This window comes from Guillardia theta (genome assembly GCF_000315625.1).
Source record: "Guillardia theta CCMP2712 unplaced genomic scaffold GUITHscaffold_157, whole genome shotgun sequence".
NCBI classification, from domain to species: domain Eukaryota; class Cryptophyceae; order Pyrenomonadales; family Geminigeraceae; genus Guillardia; species Guillardia theta.
In genome coordinates this window covers 82,905-106,343 of record NW_005434517.1, presented here as the reverse complement: position 1 = coordinate 106,343, position 23,439 = coordinate 82,905, and the positions used below count along the sequence as shown (strand labels likewise).

The 23,439-nt window shown below is 53.5% G+C and overlaps 6 protein-coding genes across 8 annotated transcripts; 3 read left to right on the top strand and 3 right to left on the bottom strand.

The window, feature by feature from the left end:
- Window positions 1-35: 35 nt before the first annotated feature.
- GUITHDRAFT_147508 (hypothetical protein) lies at window positions 36-1,478 on the bottom strand (the record flags this gene model as incomplete). The annotated part of the gene is made up of 1 exon (XM_005820972.1): window positions 36-1,478. The coding sequence occupies one exon, from the start codon at window positions 1,476-1,478 to the stop codon at window positions 36-38; it is 1,443 nt and encodes a 480-aa protein (XP_005821029.1).
- Window positions 1,479-4,532: 3,054 nt separating this feature from the next.
- On the top strand, window positions 4,533-9,919 carry GUITHDRAFT_119790 (hypothetical protein; the record flags this gene model as incomplete). Its single annotated transcript, XM_005820971.1, has 28 exons — window positions 4,533-4,659; window positions 4,705-4,820; window positions 4,872-4,902; window positions 4,952-5,015; window positions 5,181-5,254; window positions 5,315-5,374; window positions 5,425-5,560; window positions 5,668-5,695; window positions 5,744-6,025; window positions 6,073-6,117; window positions 6,163-6,213; window positions 6,257-6,352; window positions 6,543-6,641; window positions 6,691-6,882; window positions 6,940-7,095; window positions 7,142-7,245; window positions 7,325-7,539; window positions 7,591-7,739; window positions 7,892-8,023; window positions 8,067-8,141; window positions 8,288-8,395; window positions 8,444-8,479; window positions 8,549-8,785; window positions 8,833-8,982; window positions 9,065-9,118; window positions 9,175-9,399; window positions 9,500-9,616; window positions 9,734-9,919. 28 exons carry the CDS (start codon window positions 4,533-4,535, stop codon window positions 9,917-9,919), a joined length of 3,345 nt encoding a protein of 1,114 aa, XP_005821028.1.
- Window positions 9,919-13,952, bottom strand: GUITHDRAFT_176074 (the record flags this gene model as incomplete). Of its 3 annotated transcripts, none has more annotated exons than XM_005820978.1 (18): window positions 9,919-10,103; window positions 10,178-10,213; window positions 10,280-10,369; window positions 10,479-10,598; window positions 10,686-10,729; window positions 11,010-11,077; window positions 11,190-11,393; window positions 11,616-11,828; window positions 12,185-12,255; window positions 12,328-12,438; window positions 12,484-12,569; window positions 12,615-12,723; window positions 12,900-12,983; window positions 13,027-13,141; window positions 13,194-13,275; window positions 13,319-13,442; window positions 13,494-13,573; window positions 13,619-13,952. In XM_005820978.1, 18 exons carry the CDS (start codon window positions 13,947-13,949, stop codon window positions 9,966-9,968), a joined length of 2,106 nt encoding a protein of 701 aa, XP_005821035.1. In that variant the 3' UTR covers window positions 9,919-9,965. The 3 variants fall into 3 exon arrangements, with proteins under 3 accessions (XP_005821035.1, XP_005821036.1, XP_005821037.1); XM_005820979.1 differs by having other exon boundaries at window positions 12,337-12,438; window positions 13,619-13,910; XM_005820980.1 differs by having other exon boundaries at window positions 11,010-11,085; window positions 11,216-11,393; window positions 13,027-13,114; window positions 13,619-13,688.
- A 103-nt stretch (window positions 13,953-14,055) lies between these two features.
- Window positions 14,056-15,594, top strand: GUITHDRAFT_147505 (hypothetical protein; the record flags this gene model as incomplete). Its single annotated transcript, XM_005820970.1, has 1 exon — window positions 14,056-15,594. The coding sequence occupies one exon, from the start codon at window positions 14,056-14,058 to the stop codon at window positions 15,592-15,594; it is 1,539 nt and encodes a 512-aa protein (XP_005821027.1).
- Window positions 15,595-16,021: 427 nt separating this feature from the next.
- Window positions 16,022-16,690, bottom strand: GUITHDRAFT_155855 (hypothetical protein). The gene has a single exon (XM_005820969.1). It carries the CDS (start codon window positions 16,567-16,569, stop codon window positions 16,099-16,101), a length of 471 nt encoding a protein of 156 aa, XP_005821026.1. The 5' UTR covers window positions 16,570-16,690; the 3' UTR covers window positions 16,022-16,098.
- A 1,451-nt stretch (window positions 16,691-18,141) lies between these two features.
- On the top strand, window positions 18,142-21,086 carry GUITHDRAFT_119786 (hypothetical protein; the record flags this gene model as incomplete). The annotated part of the gene is made up of 4 exons (XM_005820968.1): window positions 18,142-20,002; window positions 20,053-20,309; window positions 20,359-20,594; window positions 20,648-21,086. 4 exons carry the CDS (start codon window positions 18,142-18,144, stop codon window positions 21,084-21,086), a joined length of 2,793 nt encoding a protein of 930 aa, XP_005821025.1.
- Window positions 21,087-23,439: the final 2,353 nt, after the last annotated feature.

Genomic DNA, 23,439 nt, shown 5'->3' with positions numbered 1-23,439 from the left:
GATTTTTCGGAACTTGAATGATTCAACCAATCTTATCACTCCTGCTTCTCCTCCTTTCCTCCCTCTTTCTTCTCGCATTTCTTACGGAACTCCTTTAGAGTTTTGCCAAGACGCTCTGCAAACAGGTCGACCTCCTCCTTTTGGATGCCAATCGCGCACGCGAAGGAGAGGTAAGCGCAAGGATAGTTGCTCATGTGCGCGCCGTACCCTTGAAACGCTATCCCCCCGACTCGTTCTTCTTTCACGCACGTCACCACCCGTGTACCTGAGCATGACCTCGCAAATAGCATGCTGCCAAGCTGACTCACGCCTGGTTTCCCCACCATGGCGACATAGGAGTCAAGCGTCATGGCGAGCGAAATTCCGTTGCCAGAAGTGTTCAACATCCTCTCACCATGCTGCTGCGCAACTTCTCCGACCTTCGAGAACATGTACGCGAGCATCTCCTCCCTTTCCTCCAAGAGCTTCTGGTATCCCCTGCGTCCCATGGACAAGAGCGTGATGAAGAGGTCTTGGACGGCAGAGCAAGAAGCTCTCCCGGGATAGAGAGAGGCAACTGCCTTCACGAGGTCGTCGTTTCTGTTCACCGTCGCGAGGATAGCTCCTCCCACCGGTACCATGAAGTTTTTGTCTGTGCTCTGCACTATTCCATCGATTCGTCCTCGCTGACATGCTGACGCGATGCTCTTCATGTTGACTCGACTCTGACATCCGTACGCGTTGTTGACAAGCAGAGGCACCTCATGCTTCTTGCACAGCTCGGCGATGGCAACAATCCTCTCTGGACGACGCGGAGCAAAGCAAGAGGTCGTGGCAATCACAGTCAGGATGTTGTCGGGTCCATGCTCGATGATGGCCTGCTCGATGGCATTCATGTCAGCCACCACTTCGTCGCCTTCCAGCATGTTCTCGATGATGATGGGGGTCAGGCCCATGGCTAGGAGAGACTTGAGGCAAGTCTTCTGATCCACCCGCGGCCAGATCACTTTCTTCGCTCCAGGACGGGCTGAAGAGATTCCCATGAGAGACAAGGTAATGGCCATACCGGTTGCAACAGGCAGGACGGCGCAGGAGCTCACGTTGTGCATGCCCGCTATCTTTAGAGCATCCATGACCATGAGATTGGCGAGCTTGCCCAGCAGAGAGGAACCTGCCGCCTTCGGTTGTTCGGCAGTGAGGTCGCCGCTCCTCCCCACCCCGTGGCTCATGCCGTAGTATCTTTCCGACACGAGTCGGTTAAAGATTCGGCCTTCACGCTCTCCCACGCCGATGTTGTCTACGAAGTTATTGGAGTCCATGGCTGAGAGGTTCTGCAGGAAGAACACGATCTGCTGATCATCCCACCCGTCCTCTGGCATTCTTCGCTGTGAAAGCAGGGACTTCACCAGGTTGTCCCTCTTGTTTCTAGCCTCAAGGGCCTGCTTGATGTATCGCGAAGAGATCAACCCTTCAGCCAGCTCAAAGTTGGTCGGGTTCATCTTGTTCACTAGTAGATGCTGTCCCCAGCTTCAACTCACTGTCCAACCTTCGCTGCTTCCTGCTCTTTGCTGTATTAAACGTTTACTGGTTCACTTTGATCTTATCCTCTCAGGTGTCTTCACTCTGGAATCCTGCTCCTGCTCCTGCTCCTGCTCCTGCTCCTGCTCCTGCTCCTGCTCCTGCTCCTGCTCCTGCTCCTGCTCCTGCTCCTGCTGTCAGGTATCTTTCTTTCCGTGCATCATCATGCGCCTCTCACCCCCACTTCTTTTACTTATCAAAGTTCAGTAACCTGCCTCGACTTCTCCCGGTCTGCCGGCCCGCCGAGCCCGGCCCGCCGCGGATCTAAGAATTGCCTAAAACTTCAGGTACTGTGCAATCACGGGAGGCCTGGGATCTTACCGGTACTTTGTAGTTCCCGTTCGGGGGTACACTGGATGGGAAGATGATCGTTTCAGGTAGGGTGGTGCAAGGTTGTGCGAGGGGGTAGTTTTGCAGGAGGGGGTGGGGTGCGAGGCGCTGTCGAAGAGACATCTGAATCATGGTGAGTGCAGCAGAAAGCAAACGATGCGACACAGCAAGAATCTCTGCGCCATGACACGGCTTGAGCGATAGCAAAACTATGCATGTATCACATGAAGTGCATGTGACGTGTCTTTTTACTATGATGTGTGTTTCTCATGTGATAAACTGTGTGCATAACTTATTGAGCATGTCGTGTGTTTTGATTGGAACGGTCGATACTAAAAAAAGACTCCCAGAGGTCGATGATGATGATTGTCAGATGCTTGCCTGTGCAGGTATAAAGGTGTTGATGATGTGGCAGCTTCAAATTGAATAGATACAATTAATTGATGATTTGTTTAACGCGAATGTATTCTATGTTTTAGAGTACACACAATAGCATAGTGTTGTGTAAAATGTTATCTTGAATAGAAGAGACCAACGATCAGGCATGACATTTGGTAAAATTATGACTTCCTATATGAACGACCCTGGACAAGAATACCGGGCAGGGAAATGAATTTTGTTCTATGTGAATGTGCTGATCGTGTCATACAAATTGAAAATTGAGGAATGTCTCCGTATTGAGACGGGCATTTATAAAAGCCCCAGTACGTCCTTTTCGTTCATGGATGATTTCATTCTATGATGATGAGGCATCATATAATTTTTTTATCACAATCCTGATCGTTTGTTTCTCAGCTGTTCGCCATCCCTGCAGAGTCCCCCATGCTCTATTATCTTCATCCCGATGTTTCCTTCTTCAAGGGCAACGGCTTCAAGGCGCTGGGACCATACCTCGACATGCCTGACAACTCAGCTGCAGGAGATGTGAGAGCGTTGCTACTCACTCCTCAGTTCGCTGATCGATAATGTGTCACTGCAGGTCTGGAACCCTCCTGACACCGAGTCCACCTCCGGAATCAGCTACGACAACTGCGAGGCCCCTGATTCTATGTAAGGGAGTCCAAAGGCATGATGCAGAACTCGTTGGATGAACATCCGAGAGCTTTCTGCGATCGCAATCCCCTCTAGATTCGCACCGTTGCATCGCTTGATTTTGACATATTGCTTTCGCTAAAAACATCTTTGCTTCAACTTCGGAACCCCGGAGAAATAATCTGAGTCTAGGTCCCTAGCCCGCCTTTTCCCCCTTCCTCTCTAGTTGGTCCGGACATGGTTGATTCTTCGATGTCTAACCATCGGTGGCGGAGTCACTGCTGTCCACGTTCCGAGGGGCCTGTGCGAATTGCTCACTGCCTCAAAGCGCGCCCGCCCCGGCTCCCTGCCCGGTGACCCGGCATCTCTCAGCGGCCGCCTACTCGGCGGCACCGCCCGGCCTCTTGCTCAGTACGGAGCGCCGGGCAACTTGCGGTGACGCCGGGTGCGGGACCGGGTGACCGTGACTGGAAATTCATTGCCAAGTTGTGACTTTCATCCGACATGATGATGGCATGGTATGATGGTTTTCCCTTATCATGATGATGGTCAAGTTTCTCTTATCATGATGATGGTTTCCGGAAGTTCTCTTATCATCGAGTCATGATGATCATCGGATGGTACGGTCAAGTTTCTCTTATCGTGATGATGGTTTTCTCTTATCATGATGATGGTCAAGTTTCTCTCAGTATCACACTTGTGATGCCACCGGTTTTCCGAAGTTCTCGTACCAGACTCTTTCAACGCTGGGCCGCCACTGGCATCTTGACCGTGCTGGAGGGAGTTGGAGGGGCCGCCCGGGTGACTAGCGGCGCCGACCAGCCTGAGGTGGGTAGTGATCGTAGGGGTAGATGTTAGTAATTCGGTGGGGTAGTGGGGTAGTGGGGTGGTGGTTGTACACAACAGAGCAGCAATGGGTAGTGGTTTAAAAAAATTTAAAAAAACAAAAAAGATGGCGAAAGAGGGGGAGGGGGGAATGGGGAGCAAGAGTGGTGAGCCAGTCAAAGGAAGAGACCAAAGCAAGATGAAAACATATCGAAGACATGTTGAAGACATGAGCTGTAGAAGATTTCAAACTTCTATTAGCTGTGTCTCGGGCATCAATTAGAAACTACGAAAAGGAAATGCATGTATCGGACGCAGTCAGTCAGTCAGTCAGTCAGTCAGTCAGTCAGTCAGGCAGGCAGGCAGGCAGGCAGGCAGGCAGGCAGGCAGGCAGGCAGGCAGGCAACGAGGATTGATGGAACAATGCACACAGCATGGATTTTCATATGTCACGGTAGGCCAGTTGGCATTCAATGGAAAATCGGAAGGTGGGGTTTACAGGAGCGATATTACTTAGAGCAACCCTACAAGCTGACAGGAAGGGAGGGAGGAAAGAAATTGAAGAGCAGACGTTAGCTTCTCTGTATACATTCCTCACTACGTTCAACTTTTCATGAATGAATTTTTGTTTCAGATGGTTTCGGCTCATTACATGTTTCACACCATGTCTTTTGGAGCTCGCAACGAGAGGCGATAGGATGAAACAACATCCTGCTGGTAATGAAGGATATTTGACGGCAGCGGTATACTATCACTAGACCAGATTCAAGGTTGAGCGATCGCGTTGCATGAAGAGCTCGGACATGTCTGTCGGACGTTCGCAAGATTCTCTTCCGTCTCTTGACCCCAGCAAAGAAGGCGCCTTCACATGCAGCAAGCCCGACAAGAGCATGCACATCACGTCCATGCTCAATGGTGAGCCTGATTCTCCTTGAGATCCTTTGACAGAGAGGCTGTCAGGAGGCAACGACCAGCCCTGGGCCAGAACAGCTGTAACCCAGAGCATGAACATGGAGATGAATCAAGGGTGCCCCAACGGACTTATGAACTACTACTCCAACACATTCTTTGATCCGGTGACTGCAATCATAACGGTGTGGCTGCTGAGGTCTGACGGCTCTTAGCAGAGGACAAGCTCGTCTAACCTCTTCATGCGAGGTGGCGATGGATGTTGTTTGTGCTGCATGACTTACCTCCTCTGGTCCAGGCGACCCCAAGACCTCCCTGCCGTTTGACTACTACAAGAGCATAAACCCAATGACCATGTTCTCGTGAGTTCCTCCACCTCCTCTTCCCCTTCTTCTAAGTTCCTCCACCCCCTCTTCCCCTTCTTCTAAGTTCCTCCACCTCCTCTTCCCCTTCTTCTAAGTTCCTCCACCTCCTCCCCTTGTTCTACCGCCACTTTCAGCAACTGCGGAAGTGATGTTTGCTCACAGAAACCCGCTGGGCGCTGTTCGGTTACAAAATGAGGTCAGCTCTTACAAGTTGTCCGATCAGCTGAGAGACGTTGGTAATGAGCTGTGCTTGCCGTGTCGGTCCTGCCTTTGACCGACTTGTGATTTTTTTCCAGCTTCATCTTCGCTGCTCATGGCGACAAACTCGTCAGCATTTGATACTCGCCTGCTTGCAGGTGTTTACAGCTTTCGGTGAGCATGCAGTAGCGCTGATGGGAGGGGGCAGAAGGACGGACCTTCAAGAGTGAGTTGACCCGCGACGATGAGCTGCTTCAGCATCGGCACAACTTCCACCTCAGCAAGCCTGTTGACAGACTGCAGGCTCTCAAGGAAATGGCGCTCCGAGATTTGGCTGCCTCAAGGTGAAGCCCCTGACTATGTTTTGAATCTTCTTTTTTTCTCGTACACGCCTGTGCGACTGCTGCTATACTATACACGTCTGTGAGCTCGCCCTGATTGAGTTGTTCAGGGACTCCGGCAGCTCGTCTGCCTTCGCCGTGAGACGAGCGAATGTGTTGCTTTTCCTTGTTGACTTGCGTCAGCAGCGGGTCAAGACTTGCGAAGATGAAGACCAGAACAAGGGCGCGATGAAGCTCGAGGGTAAACACGCAGACCTGGCAGAGAAGTCAGACAACGGGAACGAGGCGGGCAGGAAGGAGTGCAAAGCTTGCACGTATGGGTCTCACTGTGCACACACGTGCGACAAAGGCAAGAAAGGCGCCCCAAAGACCGTGATTCCGAAGAAGAGAAATAAAGAAAAGTCCAGCAACGGACAGGATGCATGGCAGAAAAAGCAAGCTGCGATGGAAGAAAAACTTCGCAGAGAAGTAAGAGTGTTGGTTATCTGATACAATCACTAAGATATCTGCTTCAGCAATTGAAGCAGAGGCAGAAGGAGGAAAGAGAAAGACTGAAGAAGGTGAGTTTTGCCAGGGTTTCATCAGCAACCAAAGATTGTGCTCAGGAGAGAGAGAACCAGAGGAAAGAAGATCAGCTGCGCAAGAAAGCTGAGGAGGTTCCGACCTTGTGAGAGTTTCTCTGCGTTAAGGTCTTGACAGGCAAAGAAGAAAGAAGAGAGAGAGAAAGAGCGCGAGCGTACAGAGCAGAAGAAGCAGAAAGACGCGCAAGCAAAGCGACCGATCCTGGACGCTGAGGTACAAGAGCCTCTGATTCCTAGCCTGCTGATTTTCCTCCAGGTTCTTATCGAGGAGGGCGAGCTAGCCGGCCAACCCCACACGCTTATCAAGCCTCCGACAGGCTCGCGGCCGCGCGCATGCCAGCTCTTCGGCGAGGAGCAAGTCGGGACTGGCGGGGGCTGAGCTTCACGCTGACGTGAGGGAGCAGGTCGAGGATGTCCTTGCAGCCGTTAGCTTCATGAGCTTGTTCGGACGGCAGCTGATCGGGCTGAAGATCGACGCAGACTTCCTGTACGAGAGCTTGCAGGTCCCTCGAGAGCCGCGGGAGGTCAGCAAGTCACGCCCGTGCTGAGCAGGAGGGGACGGACTCGAAGCTGCATGAAGTCTTCATGCGCCTAACCAACGCGGCACTGGACGCTATGGATCAGGCACGGGGGAGCGAAGAAGTGAAGGAGGAGAGAGAGGGGAAACGTGGAGACGCGAGCGACATCCGCATGGTCAAGCACGTCTGCCTCTCCTCTAAGGAAGATGGCTCCGGCTCTTACCCGGTACGTGAAGAACTCGCGAGCTCGTCCACGCGCTTACTGGCGTCCCTTCACCCCCAGCTCTGGTCCTTGTTGAACAACATCACTTGGCCGGCGCTTCTCAGCGTCTTGCTCGTTAGTCTGTCCGACTCTCAAGAGGCCTCGGAGCCCTGGTACTCCGACTGCGCCAAGCTTCTGCTTGAGCAGGAGCCCAGCTTGCTTCCGCTCGATCTCAAGGTTTCCGCATGATGAGTCCTCATGTACATGACGTGTTCCCGCCCAGGTTAAGCTTCTTCGCTTCCTGTGCGACGAAGCCTGCTCGTCGCCGGGCATGCACAAGGTCCTCGAGTTCAACCTCGAGACGCAGCATCAGATCCGCAAGTCAAGGTGAGCTCCTTCTTCTCTCTCTCTCCTTCTTCTCCCTCTCCCTCCTTCCCGCCCCTGTCCCCCTCACACAGTCTTGCAGGATGGAGTCAGACACTCTTGACAAGAAGCGCAAGCTTGACCTGCAGTCAGCGCTGGAGAAGAAGAGCGCCAAGGCAACGGGAGGGAGCAGCGAGTCACAGGGAGACAAGCCCGAGGGTTCCAAGAAGGCTAAGGCGGCAGAGGCAGCTGGAGGAGGAGGAGGAGGGGATCCTGGAGCGACGGACCAGAAGGTGGCACAGTCTCGAGCTCGAGCAGGTTAGAGGGTGGAGGATTTGTTGGCTCCCTCAGACTGACGTGGGGATGCAGAGGAAGTTTGGTTGTCGCGGAGGAGCGGGAGCGAGCGACTGCCGAGCGAGACGGAGATAGAGAGCGAGATGAAGATGCTGGAGGACCGCAAGCGCAAGCGAGACGTGGAGTTTAACAGGGATATGGACCGAGTCAAAGTGCGAGGGGAGGTGCGACAGACTCCTTCTCTTTCCTCCGAATCCTTCATCTTCGTTCTCCCGTCCCCTTCTCCTTCCCTACTGTTAACCATCCTCCCCTCTTCCCCTCTTCTCTCCTATCCTCCCCCTCCCCGTCTTCGTTCTCACCTTCTCATTTGCTGCAGTGTCTGGGACAAGATCGCCTGCAGCGAGTGTACTGGCAGCTTGAAGGAGTTGCGGATGTTGTGCTGGTGCGGGAGGCCAAGGGAGGAGGGTGGACCTGCTACTCCTATGGGGAAGAGCTGGACGCGCTCATGGTGAGCTGCAGGCGCTGCTGAGATTGTGTGACGTCACCACCAGGGCTGGCTGAGCGTGCGGGGGATGCAAGAGAACAATCTGCTCAAGCGACTGAGAAGCCTCCTGAGCTATCAGAAGGTGAAGAGGAGAAGAGATGGTGGAGATAACGATGATGAAGTGAGGGGTCATGAGATGATGATGACAAGGGAGAAGACGATGATGGGGATGAAGGAGGAGGAGGAGGAGAAGATGATGATGATGGAGCTGATGTTGATGAGTCGCAGGACTTTGCTCAGATCTCAAAAGCCACTAAGGTGAAAGACGTGTCAGCCAGAGCTCCTTACAACCGCTTGTCAAAGTCTTCCGACTCCTCTCCTCCAATCATGAACGTGGTACTGCCCCTCCTCAGTTCCTCGTCCCTCTCACTCTGTCTCCTGCAGCTGCAGCAGCTGAGCACGAATGCAGCAGCGTTCGAGGTGAGGAGAGATGGAGAGAGGGGAGGGGCTGAGGAGGAGAGATGGAGGGAGGGACTGATTAGGGGGCAGGGGCCTGGCGATGAGGACGATGGAGTGAAGATGGCCAGAGAGAATCTGCTCAACCTGGAGGCCTGGTGCAGGTGGAGTTACGTGGCTGAGCCGAACCCGGAGGAGGAAGACAAGGAGGACGAGGAGGAGGACAACGAGCTGTCAGCGATGGCTAGCTCTGTCTCAAGCTGGCAGAAGAGGAGACAAGATTGGGCGAAGAAGCTGAAGCAAGCGAAGAGTCTCCGTGCCGTCGCTGATGTATGCTTTCTTTCTCATGAGCTGGCAAACACTCTAATCTTCCACAGGCGATGGTTGTGATGGAGAGCTTCCTTCATGACGTCTCCTCCTCCTCCTCCTCCTCCTCCTCCTCCTCGTCTCATCGCAGTGCGGATGCTGCTGAGCCAGCGGGAGGTCGAAGGCCTGAGGGCCTCGAGTTTGCTCGCGGGATCCTACAGGTGGGAGGGAGAGGAGAGGAAGGAAACAGGAAGAGGAAGCGAGAGGAGGAGGCAGAGGCGAGAGGAGGTAACGGGACAGCAGGGGACCATCGAGTACTCTTGCGATGACGAGGGCTCGGACGACTGCGATGACCAGGTGATGTCGCCCAGTCGGAGATGCTTCTGCTGGCGGGCGTGACTGGAGCATGGCAGGGGATCGCTCTGTGGTCCAAGGAGGAGGAGAGGAGCGCATGGCAGCTGCTCGCCTCCCGCACCAGTGCCGCGTCTGTTAACCTCGCCGTCCTCCTCCTTGGCGATCGTGTCGCCTCCCTGCTCCGCAACATCGTCAACCTCCGCCTGCGCTCGTCAAAGGGTCGGAAGCTCCGCGTGTGCGTATGGACGGAGGACATCAAGGCCTATGCATGGCATGCCTGCGTGGTACAAGCGTCCCCTCTCCTCCCCTCCCTTCCCCCCTCCCTCCCTCCCTCCCGCTGCTTGCTCGAGCGCTTCTTGTGCAGACCGTCTCAACCTGGAGCAGGTAATGGGCTACAAGGTTCCGTTCCCCATGGCCGCGAGCCCCTCCAAGGGAGACAGCAGAAGCAAGAACGGCGTGGTCAAGGTCATGCACCGCGTCCGCTGGAACGACGGGGAAGAGGTGAGGACAGGGAGGCTGGGAGAGATGCGCGATGCGATGATGAGGAAACAAGAGAGAGGAGGAAAAGAAAGAGAGTAGAAGGATAAGAGAGGAACAAGCGGCTGACGAGGGCGGCAGGACGAGTGGCTCTATCTTCCTGAGGAAGCGTTTCAAGTGTGGAAGGTCAGCGGATCAAAGTCGAGCTTAGGTCGCTGGTTGGAGCCTCAGGAGACGGAGCTTAACTTCCTCCTCGCGTCCGACCAGCTGGCAGTAGAGGAGGCAGCGAGCAAGAGGAGCCGCCTGGCCCCTTCCAAGAAAGATTAGGAGAGCAAACTTGTAATATACCCCAGCTGAACTTGAGCTGAGCCCTCTAAACGCTAGGGTACCGCTCCTTAGCTGCCGCCCAGCTGACATCGGGAGACTCTCGAGCCTCACACAGCGAGCGGACAAGCTGTGGAACCTCCTCCTTGGGCACCCTGACCTGCTCCATGCTGTCGCGCTCCCGTAGCTGAAGTTGCTCATGGTGAGTGAAGGAGGCTGGAGAAGAGGGGAGAGGAGTGGGGCATGAAGCGAGCATCTCACCGTGACAGTTCCATCCTGACAAGACTGAAAGTCGACCTGCTCCATGTCACATGTTGACCCTCCTCCTCCTCCTCCACTCCCTCCCCCTCCTCCTCCTATCACCGTCACTGCAAAAGGAACTCCAATCTCGTCCATGCGAGCGTATCGCTTGCCGATATTCGCAGCAGAGTCATCAAGACGGCAATTGACGCCCTGCAAAAGTGAACGAGGTAAAAGCAAGTAGGAGAAGGCAGGAAGGAAGGAAGGCAAGAAGGAAGGTAGGAAGGAAGGCAAGAAGGAAGGTAGGAAGGAAGGGTATGACCATTTTCCTCATCTCCTCGTGTATCTCGTACACTATTGGCATGAGCTGATCGTTGGAAGAGAGCCCCAGCATGCAACACTGGAAGGGAGCGATGGAGACAGGAAGACCCAGCACCGTTCTCTGCGAGGATGTTCAAGGGAAGGAGCAGGAGCTGACAGGCAGGAGCAGCAGCAGGAGCAGCAGCAGAAGGAGATGAAGCAGAAGGACCTCATGATCGTTGCCTCGCACGTAGAACGCATGCTCAAGGGAGCCTGAAGGGAAAGGGAACGACGATCAGTACACCTGGATATAAAGAATGGGAGGAGCGCAAAGAGGAGGAGAGCAAGGATAGGACGAGACTGCTTAGCAGATGGCGAGAAAGAGGAAACGGAAAAGAAGTGGAGTAGAGAAGAAGTGGAGAGGAGGAGAAGAGGAAGAGAGGAGGAGAGAAGAAGGGGCGCAGATAAGAAAAGCAGAGGAAGGAGCAGGGGGCAGGGAGCAGGAAGCAGGGGAGGAGGGAGGTGAGAGGAGAAAGGAGGTTTGCTGGTATACAGTAGAACAAACGGTCAAGTCCAAAGGAAGGCTCGACGACCCGGGGATAATAGAAGGCTCCATGCTCGCTGCCTGCCTCGTCAGGGACAAGCAACAAGGGCTGAAGGGAAGTGATGAGGAGGAAGACGGGGGGGGGGAAAGGAGAGGAGGGATGAAAGAAGAGGGGATGAGCTGGTAAACCGAACGATCGTCTCTTTGAAGGAAACGCATGCAGCTGGGATTTCGAGCTCCTCCTCTTCTACTCGCAACTTGAGCGCTTCTGGTGCTCCTTCCTCCTTCCCCTTCTGAAAGGCAAGCGCCTCTTCCCCCTCCTTCTCTGCAAACTTTTCAAGCGCCTCGACCACGAGCTTGCTGCGAGCTCGAAACGCCTTGCCAATCAAAGCCCTAGACCGCAGTCAGACACTCGCTCTCCTTTTGTTTTCCTCATCCTCCTTTCCCCTATTCTTTCACTCTATCATTGTCGCCCCTTCAACATCCCTCCACATCCAACACCTCCTCATCCTCCTCCACCACAACTACCATGACCATGACCACCACCACCTCCTCCTCCTCCTCCTCCTCCTCCTCCTCCTCCTCCTCCGTCTCCTCCTCCAGCGGTTGCAGCACCGGTCAATCGTGGCCTGCACGACTCGTCTCTCGCGCGGTTCCTGGTGCTGCTCCCACGCCACGAGCGGCACGTCCGTCGCCTCCGAGTGCATCTGGAGGTCGAAACACGCTCGATCTGCATGCCCCACTACCTCCACCCAGCCGTAGGAGCAGAGAACCTCCGCGTCCCAGCAGTCTTGCGCGTAATGCGCCATCTCTGTTGCCCGGTGCTGCCTGTAATGAGGTGAATGTAGAGGTTTGAGTCGTCAAGTTTGACAAGCAAGAAAACAAAGAGATTGCAGGTGTCATGTTTGACACGCAATAGATCAGGTCCACAACCGTTGCAAGTCAAGAGTCAAACAAGCGAGAAAGTACTGACGGTCACGGAATGAACGCAAGGGGTCGGGAGGGGAGTTGAGAAGAATGGAGGAGAATGGGAGGAAGTGACAGGAAGGGAGGGGCAGGAGCCAAGGGACGGGAGGAGGGGAGAGAAGATTTCAACAGATCAGATGAAATGAAGCGAAAGGGAGAAGAAAGAAAAGCACAAGCAACGGAAACACGACCAACAGAGAACGCCCTGTCGCTCATACCGGAATCGAATGGCCTTGATTCCACATTGCCGGAGAAACTTTTGCGTCTTACCAAGGAAGTAGGCCAGAGCCTGCAAGAGCCATGAGGAGGAAGAGGAAGAGGAAGAGGAAGAGGAAGAGGAAGAGGAAGAGGAGGAGAATGCCTGGTTGACGATGATTCCATCCTCCACTGCTTGCCCGAGTGTAGTCCAACTCTCAGCTTCTCCTCTCTCCTGCGCCGTCCTAGAGAAAAGACAGACCTCCACGTCTGCCATCTGCTTTACCCGTCAGCTTCCATCTATGTGCTCCGCCTCCCTCACCTTGCAGAACTCGACATGTCCGGTTTCTCCGTTGGCAAGGAAATGCTCGATCTCAGCCATTTCAAACTCACGTTGTCTTAGCAGCCCTGGATCACGAAATCAAGAGACGAAGGTAGCTCTCTTCTCGAGACCTTGCTTCGGCGCAATCTCGTTTCTAAATGATTTTCCGATCTGAGCAATAGTCATCGGTAGCTTTCCGCCGTTGAACTCAAGAAGTCTCTTGAAGTTGGTGAAGATTCCCTGTAGAGAAGAATGAATTAGTAATCAAAACAAGATTTCCAACGCTCAAGGTAGCGCGTGTCGTGACGAACTATCATTGCAACACCATACGTGTCCAAAACATCATGTCACATAGAAACAAGTTCCGTGCTCACTGATCGTTGACATTACGAAGTCATTTCAACTTATCGGACAACCTGTGCGGTTTCCGGTCGAAGGAAGACAGACGACCCAGACGAGGGTCCGATGGTGCTCTTGAACATGAGATTGAAAGGCAACGGCTGGAATGTGTCAAGAAGAGAGGCAAGTTGCAAGGACATTCACCTTTGAGAGCTTTGCTCCAGTGCTGAGTGATGTGATGTTGAAAGTTGATATCGCATCCTCAACTTGCTCTATCGTCATACTGCCTGCTCTTGCTTTCAAACTCATCATCATTTCACTGCCAACCAAGACACGTTAACTTCGATGTTTCAACACAACCTGGCATCTACCGTCTGGTTTCATTCGAATGCTTTGCATCTTTCATCAGGTCCACATCGCAGAACTCTTCGATCAGCTTGTCCGCTCGGAAACCTGCAACCCGTTCACATGGGGTCGCATGCGAACAGCCTCTCACATTCTCCGCTCGTCTCGTCTCTAACCATCAGGTCTGTGAATCTCTTGACATGCCCTGACGCCTCCAGCACTCGATGAGGGGTGATTGACGGACACGCGACCTCGAGCATCCCATCGCTCACCACCTTCGCGTCATCGACAGTCACGGACTTGTCTGACAGAGAGGTAGAGCTCACAAAGAACTTTCTCCATGCGTCGACGATGTTGTTCTTGATGGAGCAACCTATCGGTCCGTAATCGAAGAGCCCAGAAACTCCTGCCATGTACATCAGAAGGCGCATGCGCCGTCAGGTGCTCCCACCTCCATGGATGAGAAATGACTGCATGAACACGAACCTTCGCTTCATCACTGTATCGAAGCTCTCTCTCATCTCATTGTTCAGCACTTGATACCCGCCAAACTCATTGCAATCGTTGCTGTCCCCTCCTCGCAGCCTCAAAGTTTGCTCTAGGGTGATGCGACCAGTATGCTTCAACACTGCAGGAAGGAGATGAAGGGAGGAGGAGGAGGAGACAAATCTCAGTCCACTAGATGCTGAGGTCACGAAGGGAGCAGGAGGAGCGGAGCAGGACAGCAGCAGCAGCAGCAGCATGCTGCCTGGCGCCTTCCCCTCCCTCCCTTGCGACGACATGCGGCCACAAACTTTCAACAGGTTTACTAATACTGCACCTAGCTCAATGTTTCTGTCATAAAAAATAACTAAACAATTTAGCTCAACCTGCACAAGCCGTTGGAACATGGCATTGACCCGGGTCAAGGGGAGCGCGAGGAGGAGGGAGAGGCCGAGTCTGCGTCCGGGCGATGGTGGAGGGAGAGGGGAGGATGCGATGAGTAGTCTGGAAGCAGCGAGAGAGCCCACAGACTTGCTGTCTGACGGGTACGAGAGTGAAGACTCCAACAGCGAACGAGTCATCGCCCTCCTCAAAAGCGGAATACGCGCAAGGCAGTCGGACAACCTGTGTGGAGCTCGATCGCACTTTGCTCGGGCAGCAAGGATACAGCAAAGCAGGGGAAGGCAGAGGAGCAAACTTGATCTGTGGTTGAGGTCGTTGGCAGATTCCTGGGGAAAGGCGAGAGTGCGAAAAGCAGCATTGGATGTACAAAGGACGTATAGAGGCATGCTCGGAAGAGAAGAGTGCCGATGGATAAGGCATGATCGGATGAAGCAACAGAGAGCGAAGACGGACAAGCGACAAAGAGCGCTATCCATACAGGTAGAGGCAGCAAAGGTTGCACAGAGACACGTTCGTCGCTTCTTGGCGATGATCAGTTTTGATGCGGCGACGCAGCACAAGGTGAAGGATTGTGCGGCCTCTTGCATGCAGGGATACCTCCGACGTCGCTTGCAGAAGGAATGGAGTAGCATGCGACAAGATCTGCCTCGCTGGCTGCGGACGTTTGTTGAAGTGAGGAGGTACAGAAAGCTGAGAGCAGCCAGCACCGAGCTTCAGAGTCGAATACGCAGGAGAGGGTGCGCTTCTATCCAACAAATCTGTTCCTCCCATTCGATCATCTCACGTTATATGATGATGCTCAAGCAGCGCTCGGAGTTCAACGCAATGCAGATCTTGGGACCTTATCTGGTGTCGCGGAACGCAAGGAAACATTGGTGTAGACTGCTGCAGTCTCATGAAACCATCGCTGCTCGCCTTGTAAGAATTTGTGTTCAGATGCAAAAGGAGAGGAGATTAGAGGCGCTGGCATGTTTGTGTTCGTGTTTTCAAAGAAGTTGGTCTGTTCGCGAATATTCTAAGCTCATCGAACAATCCGACATGACAGTACGTCACAACAGCTATGAAAGAATCGCACAGACTGTCGTAATGTATCGTGACCGAAGAGAGTTCTTGACATTCAGGGCTAGCACAATTTTGTTGCAAGCTCGTTTGCGACGCTCTCTCGAATATGCCTTGGTCTGCTTTCATCTTGTTTCGATGAAGACCTTGCAAGGAGAACACAAAGAGATGCCACGAGACGTTTCACACGATGAGTGCCCAGCAATTCAGAACGAGCATGAAGATCAGATTGAGGAGCTTGAATCTGAGAACAGTCTGCCGTATCAGACGCAGCAACTCAAATCAGTCTTCGTGTTCTCCTTCACTGCCCAGGAGTTGAAAGACGACGACCTTGTTCTACTTACTCGAGAGCGAGAGCGAATCAGCAGGAGAATGGCAAGATCGCAAGGCGATGTCGAGCTCTTGTTTCCTCATGAGCTGGCCTGTGGAAGCCCCATAGCTTCTCGCCTCGCTTTGAGGCATCTGATGACGAGCAAGAAGTGAATCGGCTTTCAAAAGATGATTTGGCGACAAGGTGACTTGGGAGTGAGATCGTAAAGATTTCTTTACAGCAAGCTACATGTATAATCACTAAAAGACTTAACTCCCGTTGTCAGATCCGCCCTACACTCGCTCAGAACAGTCCTCACTCGTGGGGCACAGCGAATGTGGAGCAAGGGTCAGTAACAAACAGAAGTGACGACAAGTGTGAGACAGAGGAAGAACTCTTAGGGCTTTAGGGCTGGATGAAGAAACCTTTTTAGGTCCTCGAGTTGTGAATATGATTCGATAATAGATGAGGTTCGGCGCCGATGGTGACCCATCTCAAAGGACGGCTAGCGATATTTCATGCCCAGACAAAAGTCGACCGTGAGAGATCCTTGAGAGCGGTGAAGCGCTTGTACTGGAGGAGCGGAAGGATTCCAACAAGATTGAGATTAGAGCGTGACCAGCATCTACAAAAAGAGGTAGCTGATGATTTATTGTGACATTCTTCTGCACATCTACTCAAAAGATGTATTTCTTTTTGTCAACACTTTGGAACTGGATCTCCTCAACCTTCACACCCTCTGAGAAGTCTCCAACCCGAGACAAGGAGACTTTCAGGTCTTCCCGCGCCATCCACTGGTGGACATTCTTGTCCTCCGCGTCGCTCTGGCTCGACGTCACTGACTGCATGTCGTTAAGCTGATCTCCTGCACGTGCAATAAGATTTCCCACGAGGTCGAACAACGCTGAGAAGTCCAAGCCGCTTTCCTCGAGAGTCGACGACCACTGCTGTGCCTCATTTCCCCCATCCTCCTGCCGCGCCGGAGTGTCTCCCTGGCTCAGTTTCTCCTTCCTTGCTTCATGCTGCTGCTTGTGCCGAAGACGCTGCTGCCGATGAGCTTCTTTCATGCGCTGAGACTTGGCGAGCTGCTCTTTGCGTAGCCACTCGTTGACTTTGTCCACAGAGAAGCTGTGTCCCCCGGGTCGCATGTCTCTGAGAGAGGAAGCTGAAGAGCTGGCGGGGTATGCGTGAAGAGGAGAAGGATGAGGGAGTCAGGCTCAGCAAGTGTAGCAGGAGCGGCAGTGAGCAAGCAACCGTGCAGTGGTAAGCAAGGAGTCGGCGTGAGGCTTCAATATATGAAGAGGCCTGGGGGGGACCAGGGGGGGTGGGTATCGGCCAGGTCCTCATGGTCCCCTAACGAGGGGGTCGTGATCTAGCCTGCCCATGACTCCTCCGGCCCCTACCGTTCACACGCCGAGGAGTCAAGTGCCCCCCACGGTCACATGTACCAGCACTGGCTGGGGCAAGGACCGGTAGTACCAGCCGCACTGCTAGGACATGAGTCACGTCAGTTAAGGACCGTGAGGTATGGGGGCCGGGCAGTTACCGTTATTTGAGTAATAACGAGGCAGGGCAGTTACGGTTATCACGGTACAGTATTTGATAAGTAAACTCATGTGGTACTAGAACCGGTAGCGACGATACCGAAAATAGACCAATTGAGGCAACTTATAAAACTCTGTCACCTTTAAAAAGTATCCGATAAGTTTGCCAATATAAAGATTCCCACGGTAGTGAGACTAGTTGAGTAAAAAGCCTTGACTCAGTGCCGTCTCATTCATAACTATCATGCCGTCTCATTCCTTCGCCCCGGCATGGCTACAGGGACATCGCTGGCAACGCCGCACTGCCGCATGTGGCGGGGGCATGGTCCTGCGCGCAGTTAAGTGAAGGTACGGTATCAGTTAAGTTTGAGGGACAGTAGTAGGCAGGCCCGGTCATGACTCACCGGGTTTTGGTTCTCGCTGTCAGGCTTTTCTCTTCTCGCCGTCAGTGGCCTGTCGATCATGCGCGACCGTCGCACAGCGGCAGTGTCAGGACCGTACGGTCAAGCTTCCTCGCCACCTTACGGCCCTACATATTCAGTGAATTCAAATTCAAATCCCGCCCGGCGTACTACGGTACTGCCTAGTACGGCCCCCGGGCGCGGCCGCCCTCGGACTCAGTCCGGCGAGGCCCGGCGGCCACACTGTGACACGGTCCGCTGCCGCTGCCGCACTGAGTGCGGCAGCCGCTGAGCACCGTAGTACGGTACAGAGTTTACTCAAAGTTAAGTTAAAACGGTACACCGTGCACCGTATCCTCGATAACTGCTCATATTGGGTGTACCCCTGTTTTGTAGTCACCACAGAGGGGTACTAGTAGAAGAGTTGATCCATTCAAGTTGACCTGAAGGCTTGTCAAAAGGCCAGGGCCTCTCTACTGATGACCACCGGTCCTATCTATCTATATCCACTTCCACCCATTACTTAAGGACGAACTATGTATCATACACAGGGGTAGGGTGCTCTATAAAGGTTAATTAGAGGGGGTACACGGACGGTCCTGCTTGCATGGTAGGCGAAACAGAGACAGAGCGACGTTGGAGGAGACAGTAGGAGAGGAGGAGGAGGAGGGAAGAGGAGTAAGAGAACGCGGAGAAGCAAGCAGAAGAAAGAAGCTGGAGAGTGCCAAAAGAAAGTCAAAACAAGTTGATAGATTCATCCCACAGGAATATCGAGATGGAGTTGAATCTGAGTTCTCTCGAGGACTCCAAGGTATGGGGAGCGATCCACAAGCTACTAAAGATCGAGTCTCCACGCATGTACAAGAGTAATGAAAGCAGTCAGAGCTCGGGGCAGAGCTCCGTCAGAATGGAGGATGGGAGGCAGCCAACGGTCGTGCTAGCAACAGCCCATGATGGAGGGAGGGAGGATCGCGTGCATGATCAGCTGAATCAGACGCTGCTGGCGAACGAGCGCCTACTTGCCTGGAAAGATCAGGCGATGCAGCAGATGCACTACATGCAGACCGAGTTGGGGCGAGTGAAAGAGCTGCAGGATGAGATCTCGCGACAGCGATCAGACATCCGAGTGCTGAATGAGAGGCTGAGAATGGAGACAATGCAGTCAGCTGACTTCAAGCGCAAGATCGATGAATCCTTCAAACTCATCACGGAGATGAAAGAAGCTCACTCCAAGGACGTGAACGAGCTCAACACCACTCGAGCTCAGCTGGTGAGCGCGAAACATCAGTACGAGGAGCTTCAATCAGCTCTAGAGCAGGCCAATGAGGCCATCAAGCTGTACGAGAGCACCAAAGACATGATGCTGAGCTTTCAAAAGACGAAGAGGAATGAGTTTGAGACGAAAGTGAAGGAGCTAGAAGACAAGAACAACAAGTTGGAAGCACTGTTGCATGAGACGAAAACAGCAGCTCTCTGCAATGTTCGTGCGAGCCTCCAGATAGTCTCAGAAGAGGAGGAGGAGGAAACGACAGCAGAGATGGAGGAGAGATGTGTTCAAACAGAGATCGAAGGAGACAGCTTGGACAGATATCACAAGATAGCACTCGAGCAGTTGAAGTCAAATCATGAGTACGAGATGAGAAATCTGAAGAAAATCAGCGACGAGTCCCTGGAACATCTTAGATCGCAGGTGGAAGGACTTGAGAGGAGGGTGGCAGATGGAAAAGAGAGGGAGAAATCTCTCAATACTCATGTCGACAAGCTCAATGCTTTACTCGATGCTGCCAATGTCGACAACTTCCAGTTGAAGATGGAGGGGAAACGGCTAGCTCAGAACATCGAGCTTATGTCCAAGGAGCTAGAAGACTCTCTTGCCATCTCCCGGGAAGCAGAGAAGGTGGAGGGAGGGCTGCTGCGTGCTCGAAGCGTGTTGTTGAGGAGATGGGAGGAGGCGAGGGAGCAGGTGGAGGTAGCGAGAAGTTTCAGTGGGTGGAGGAGGCGGGAAGAACGAGTCAAGTGGGTGAGGAGATGTATAGACCTTTCTTGCTCCATCTCTTCGTCCAGGCTTCAGTTCCGCTTGTTCAAGTGCGCCGTCGTCGCGCACCGAGAGCAGGTTGACGGCAACCGGCGCGTTGCCAACAGCATGAGGATAAAGAAGAGAAGGGAACTCGGACGTAGCTGCTTGCAGACTTGGAAGGAGGAGGTGAAGAGCAGCTCACTGACGTCATTGACTGTCCGAAAGATCCTCCAGTCATTCCTCGTCACCTCTCCAAGGGAGTCCTTCCTGCAGTGGGCAAGGCTGGTGCTGTGGAGGAGACGAGCAACTCGACAAGCTGAGATCATGGTGGAGCATCGGATGAAGCGAGAGCTGGAGAGAGCGTTGGACGGGTTCAGAGCAAGGACGCAGCGAAGAGAGCGAAAGGCGATGATGGAACGTAAAGTGACGGGCATGAGACAAGCAGCTTCGAGGAAGCTTGTCAAGTTTTGTTTTCTCTCGCTGTCTGACCGCGCAAGGTTCGTCAAGGACATCTGGTCGACGGTTATGGGCAGGACGGAGACAAGCAGCAAGCACCAGCTGCACCTTATCTTGACTGCCTGGCTGTCTCTCTGTGCTCCCAAGGTCTCAGGTGCGGAGGGTGAAGGAGGTGGGAGGCAGAGGAGGCTTAACTTCAGTCTATCATTGCAGGAAGCAATGAGATTCAGCTGCCTCTACATGCTGACAACATCCAGCGACGGCGCGCGATTGCCCTGAAGCAGCGACGCTTCTCTCAGTGGGTCTGCTTGTCAGACCTCGCCAGTAGAAAGAAGGAGCGATGGAACATGTCTCGAAGACACAGAGATCGCACGCTCACAAGGAGCAGCTTCAACCTGTACCAAGACAAGTCAAGGAGAGGAAAAAAGTTCCGCAGGAGCCTCGTTCGCATCCTCGAACTTGCAGATCAAGTCAGTTGACGTGCTGAACTAGTCAAAGCTGACGCCTCTACTCCCACAGGACTGCAAGAAACTTTCCGTCTCCTCCTGGAAGAAGTTTATCGACATGTCACATGACTGCCAGGCCCGCGCAGCCTCGCTGAGCTCCTTGTGCTCCAAGAGGCTGCTGACCCGTTGCTTCTCCTCCTGGTCCTTCGCCTCCTTCGATCGCAAGCTCGAGGCTCGTCGCTCCTCCCTCCGATCGGCCACGAGCCTCTGGGCCAGCCATGTCATGCGCGTCAAGTTCGCCAGCTGCAGGTCAGCTGGGGATCAGATGTGGGAGGCTCCTGCTGTCCTCAAGCTCCTCGCAGGAACGTCGAGGAAGGGTACAGGCTGCACGTGAGCGCCTTACATGCGAAGAAGAACGACCAGCCGTCGGCAGGCTTGACCTCACTCCCCATGTGTGACAGATGCTTCACCTCGCAGGTCATGGCAGTGAGATGTTACGATGACGACGACGATGATTATGCTGTAGTCATTGCGTCCGCTGCTTCTGCTGCTGCTGCCCTTGTTGTTGCTGCTGCAGCTGCTGCCCTTGTTGTTGTTGCTGCTGCCCTTGTTGTTGTTGCTGCTGCTGCTGCTGCGGCTGCTGCTGCAGCTGCTGCCCTTGTTGTTGTTGTTGCTGTTGTTGCTGCTGCTGCTGCTGCTGCTGCTGCTGCTGCTGCTGCTGCTGCTGCTGCTGCTGCTGCTGCTGCTGCTGCTGCTGCTGCTGCTGCTGCTGCTCTTGCTGATCGTTACTTCAGGATTTGACTCATCGTGTCACCTTGAAATCGATTCACTTCTTTGTCCTCCACAATATACTGCACAGAGATGTTGTAACATTGCAGATCACTCTCCGAAAGTATGATCACTCTCAACTTCTTCTCTTTCTCACCTCTTTCTCAGGTGGTCTTCTTGGCTGTCAGAACGAAGAATCTTTGCTGTCTCCATGCTCCTGCTCAACAAGACTCGCTCCTCTTCCCCATCAGTCACTTCTCAGCCTGCTAGTGCCCAACCTTCCTTCGAGCCAGGTGAAAAGTTTATTTCACTCCTCCATCCCTCTTCTAGCATTGCCTGCTGCTGCTGCTGCTGCTGCTGCTGCTGCTCCTCGTCCTCCTCCTCGTCCTCCTCGTCCTCCTCCTCCTCTTATGACATTTTGAGCAGAAAGCTTTCCTCGTCCCCGCTCGACTCCTCCAATTCTTAAGCCCTTCAAGGTCCTCATGCTTACAACGCCGCTGCTACCTCTGCACATCTCTACCAACCTTCCTCCATCCCCTTGCTCCACCCCTTCCTCCTCTCCTCCTCTCCTCCTCTCCTCTTTCTCTTCCTCTTCCCTTCTCTTCCTCCCCCAGAGTCTCTTCATCCCCTTGACCTCTCCCTCCCTCCCCTTCCCCTCATCAATTTCGTCCCTGGCAGGCTCCAGCTGATCAGAGCTCCAAGAACGTCTCCTTCAGGTCACCCCTAGCTCAACTTCCAGCTGTTTGACATTCTCAGCAGCTCCGCCAAGTTTGACGTGGAGCAGATCCTGAGTACTAGGAACCTCGACAACAAGTTTCACTTGCTGTGAGAGAGAAAGAGCGAGGAAAAGAAGTTGAGAAGATGAGTAGGTCGAATAGAACGTGAAGTAGTAGTAGTAGTAGGAGGAGGATTAGGATTAGGAGTAGGAGTAGGAGGAGGAGGAGGAGGAGGAGGAGCATGAGGAGGAGGGGGAGGAAAAAACCATTTGATAATGATAAGGATTTAACATTGAAACTCTACATATCTGACGGATAGACAAAGTGTCTAGAGCACGTCAGAAGGAATAAAGACAGGATGGAGCCAGAGGTATGCATTGAGCCGGTAGAATGATGAAGATTGAGCGAAATTACCCTGACCTCCTCCTCCTCCTCCTGTTTCTCCTCCTCCTGTTTCTCCTCCTCCTGTTTCTCCTCCTCCTCCTCCTCCTCCTCCTCCTGTTTCTCCTCCTCCTCCTCCTCCTCCTCCTTCCTCCACTTCCTCCTGTTTCTCCACCATCACCACCACCACTTCCTCCTCCATCACCTTCGCTTCCTCACCGGCCTCATCAGCAGCTCAGGGTTCTCGACCTTGTTCAGCGTCATCGGCAGCAGGAGAATCAAGGGACAGACCGTGAGAGCAGAGGCCAGGAAGAGAAACTCTTCCTCCTCCAACGTGTGCTCTGCCGTCTTGCTCAGCAGCTGCAGAACCTGTTGCATCCTTCACTACCGCATCTGGAGAGAGAAGGAGCAGGTAGAGCAAGAGGAGTAGAGGAGCGGATGGGGGGGAGAGACCGGAGCTGGGGGAGGAGAAATGCGGAGGAGAGAGGAAGGAGAGGGGGTAGTCTCTTACCCCCTCCAGCTCCTCCCTGCCCACCATCATACCCAGCTGCTGCAGAGCTTGTTCGACGTCACTGAAGCTGAGAAACCCTCTGCGATGACGGTCGAAGTGGTGGAAGGTGGAGGAGAGGAGACGAGTGTCTTGGCTGGTGGACGGTGAGGAGGAGAGGGAGGAGGAGACAGGATGAGAAACAATCTGATCGAGAGTTTAGATCCGCTCTTGATCGAGGGGAGAAAGACTGAAGGTAGAGGAGGAATAGAGAGAGGAGAGGGAAAGGCAGGATAGGATGAGAGCAAGAGGCAGGAGGAGAGGAGGGGAGGGAGGGGAGGGGAGGGGAGGAGGAGACGAAAGGGGAGAGGGAGAGGGAGAGGGAGAGGGGGAGGGGGAGGAGGGAGAGGGAGAGAGGGAGAGGGAGAGGGAAGGGAGGAGGAGAAACGTTACCTGCAAGTCCAGCTGGATGCCAGCCGAGCCCGCGGCGTTGGTGGCATTGATGGAGAAGGTGGTGGAGGGAAGAGAAGTTTGCGGGACCTGTGCGGGGAAGATCAGTCAGAGAGTTGCAACAGAGCTGGAAGCAAGTTGAAGAGAAAGATGAACGATGATGATGATGATGATGATGACGTTGCTGGTGGTGGTGGTGGTGGTGATGATGATAATAAGCAATGGTAGTTTCAAGTCAAGCAAACATAGAAGACTGGGAGAAATGTTCAAGAAGGAGGTTGGAAGGAAGTGTGTAGAAGAACCGTGGAAGAGAAGGAGAAGGAGACGGAGATGGAGATGGAGGTGGTAGAGG